Here is a 3,285-nt window from a genome sequence, read left to right on the forward strand (position 1 = left end):
TTTTATAACTATCAATACAAATTTTGTTTATGCTAATATCTAATTATATTTTTATATAGATAGAAAAAAATATTTTTAAATAACAAGTATAAAAATTAATTATTTTTATTTGTACAACAGACTTAACACATAATCAAATATAAAAACATACACATTAAATTCTTTCAAATTTTAGATAACGAATGTTAAAATTAATTATTAATAAAAAATTAAACTTTCATATGAAAATAATAACTAAAAATTTTATTATTTGATTCTACTATTTTAACTCGCTTCATATAACTTTTTCTTATGATCTACTGATGTAATCAATAGGTCTTTCTTTTCTGAAATATAATATTTTTTATTAATCCTTTAATTATCTTGATTTATCCAAATCTTTACTTGTTCAACCAAAAATTAGAAGACCATAGAAGTAGCTGTAAAATGCTGACGTACTGTTGATGCATATCAGCCTTGGAAATCCAGGGTGCCGTCGCACATGCTGTGGTGTTCGTTTCGGACCAACACAACACGTTTTATGGGTGTCTTATTGTCTTTGTTAATTGTAACAAAACAATTCCACGACAAGAATTTATACTGCACGGCAACTGTTGCATGATTGGCCCAATAAACTAGGTGGACTAAAAAAGAAGCAGCTTAAATACTAAGAATGTTAGTACTGAAGACTAGCAAAATAATTTCTCATAAATAAACAAGTAGATCACGTCCTAAAAACAAAATTAAATAAGTTGATATGCGAGAGTAAGTAAAAAGTTTTCTTAGTTGAAATAAAGGATAAGTAAGGAATCGATCATCATCATTTGTTAGTTTAAGATTTTTGCAATTTAAAGATTCTTATAGAAAAACCAAGCATCCTCTGAAAGGTGGTGCGGTCCTTGTATTGCATATGTAGTTTTGTCATTCAACCATACACTAAAGTTTCAGTCCATAAAACAAAATTATTATATACTAAACTTTTGAATCTATTTGTGAGGTAGATTACTAGATTATCTTTTTTAAATTGAGATCTCATCAGTTTCATCAATATTATACTTTCTGTTTTATCCAATAATATCATAAATTTTTATAATTACCGTATCAAAGGATTCATGTTAGATCAATTCTGGATAACTTTGAAGTTTCAGTAATGAAACCATTCAAAAGAAAAAGCAGACACAACCATCTCACGTACATTATAACGGTCCATTTATAAACTAGGAGTGAAAAATATAAGGAGTAATGAACAAAATTCATGAACAAACAATGAAGTAAATTTTGATTATTTACGGGAATAATAAAGTAATACAGACAGCACCAGTGCCACCACATTTGAACAAGCTTTACAGAAACAATAGTATCACAAAGCAACACAATCTGTCTCCGAGAGTCCATACATACACTAACTTTTTTCCTTTAACAAATGAACCCTCCCAAGCCCCAACCCCAATTGTGTATTATGTTTCCTCTCTCCAGTTGGTGATGCATTAACAGGTTGTATCCAATTCCAAAACCCATGAACAAGATATATAGTGATAGATATCACAGTACTATGAGCAACTAACTATAGATAAATTTGGCCACCCCAGACACAACAATATATAAAATTTATATAAACCAAATGAACAAAATAACCCTGTACGAAAGAATAATCCCCCCCAGACCCCAGGTTGCACCCTGATTTTGTTCCATCAAATGAAATGCATAAACACCCACCTAGGCAGCATTTTCTGGTCAGCACCTTTCCTCGAAAATTAAGCTCTCTATTCAGAGATGGGTGTGGTCTTGGACCTGTAGAGGAGTTTCTTCTTCTTGGATGTTTGGTTATCGATGGTGAGCACGACCTTGCCAGGTTCACCCACTTTGAAGCTGTTGCAAATCACTGTTTCATCCGCCGGGGCGATTTTCCTGCTCTTCTGTACTATCACCGTGTATCCATCGTCGGCGCTGGGCGCAAATTCAGCCCCGTGGCTCACATCCCAACCCACAACTCTAAGCTCCCAGACAAGGTGGCTCTTCTGCATATCCAAATAAACATCAAGTATTAATATTACTTATTACTTAACAAAAATTGAATCAAAGGGCACAATTAGCTCCTTCCATTCCATGGTTAATAATCAGATACATATTAGTGACCTCAGCAAATGAGAACTCGACGGTGTGCTTTGTTGCTGGTTTGATTGTAACCTCTGTAACAGGATCGGCGGTACTGAATTCTTGCTCACCCTCTCTGCTTAGTCCACCGTATTGAACCGGCACTTGCTCCGGGGCTATGTACCTGTTCACAATGACAAGCAAATTGTAGGAATTAATAATCATGAATAAGGTAATAAATATGAGAAAACATAGTGGCATGAGTTAATGAAAGGAGGAGACAGAATTTAATATAAGCAGGTAGGTAGTGTACTTGAAAAGGGTTTCAGCAGATTTGGATGGTCCAGCAAATACAAATTTGCTCTTGGTCCTCTGGGTCAGGAAAGCACTTATCATCCTTGAAAAGGCAAGGTACCACCATGGCACATTGATAAACACCTGCACCAAACAGAGCAATGAATAATTAAAGAAATTCACAAGAATAAGACAAGAAAATAGAAACAATTGAGGTACCTGCTTGGCAACGAACTCAGGGTAGTTATCCTGAAGCAGTTGGAGGGCCTGGTTAGTAGCCTGCCTGAGCTCCCTCTTGCTCAGTCCAGGTGAGTTCTTGAGATCGTTGACCTGCACGATGGTGGAGATCCCTCTCGGACTGAAGTCAAGCTTCCTGACGCTCTTTTCCAGAAGCTGGATCCTCCACCTGATGAATTTCTGGCGCTTCTCCTCGTCGGAGAACGTCTTCTGGTAAAGCTCCTTGTTCTCGAATTCTCCGAAGACGTTGTAGCACACCGGGTGGCCTTCTTTATCGACCCCTTGAGTGAACACCACCTTGTCCCAATCGCTTCCGAGATCTTCCTCGATCAGGGACTCGATTCCGAATTCCTTGCGCCATCGGACGGTGTTCTTGATCATCGTGAAGGCGTCCTTCACCTTGAAGTCCCTCGCTCTCAGGAACTTGAGCAGGATGACGTCACTCCTCTCGTCTGCCAGCAGTGGGATTCCCCATATCGACACTTCCTCTGGAGCTTGCGGCGGAGGAGGAGCTGCCTCTTCTTCCTTCTTGTCCTCCTCCACGGCTACTGCTGAACTTGAAGGACCTTCTTCCTCCACTTTCACTGACACTACGCTCTCCCCTATGGCTTCTACCGTCTTGGCACCGTCCTCTGTTTTCTCCACCACCTCCACCGTCTCCTTCTTCACTTCCGCTTCTGC

General features: G+C 38.3%; 1 protein-coding gene across 1 annotated transcript in view; it reads right to left on the reverse strand.

Moving 5' to 3' along the window:
- LOC107629762 (patellin-3) overlaps nt 1,236–3,285 on the reverse strand; it is a gene marked incomplete in the record, with an annotated part of 3,121 nt that continues 1,071 nt past the window's right edge. Inside the window, 4 exon segments of the mRNA XM_021118258.1 lie at nt 1,236–1,997; nt 2,116–2,257; nt 2,387–2,511; nt 2,587–3,285. Of these exon segments, the coding sequence (XP_020973917.1) occupies nt 1,743–1,997; nt 2,116–2,257; nt 2,387–2,511; nt 2,587–3,285 (1,221 nt within the window).

This window comes from Arachis ipaensis, chromosome B03 (assembly GCF_000816755.2).
Source record: "Arachis ipaensis cultivar K30076 chromosome B03, Araip1.1, whole genome shotgun sequence".
Lineage (NCBI taxonomy): Eukaryota > Viridiplantae > Streptophyta > Magnoliopsida > Fabales > Fabaceae > Arachis > Arachis ipaensis.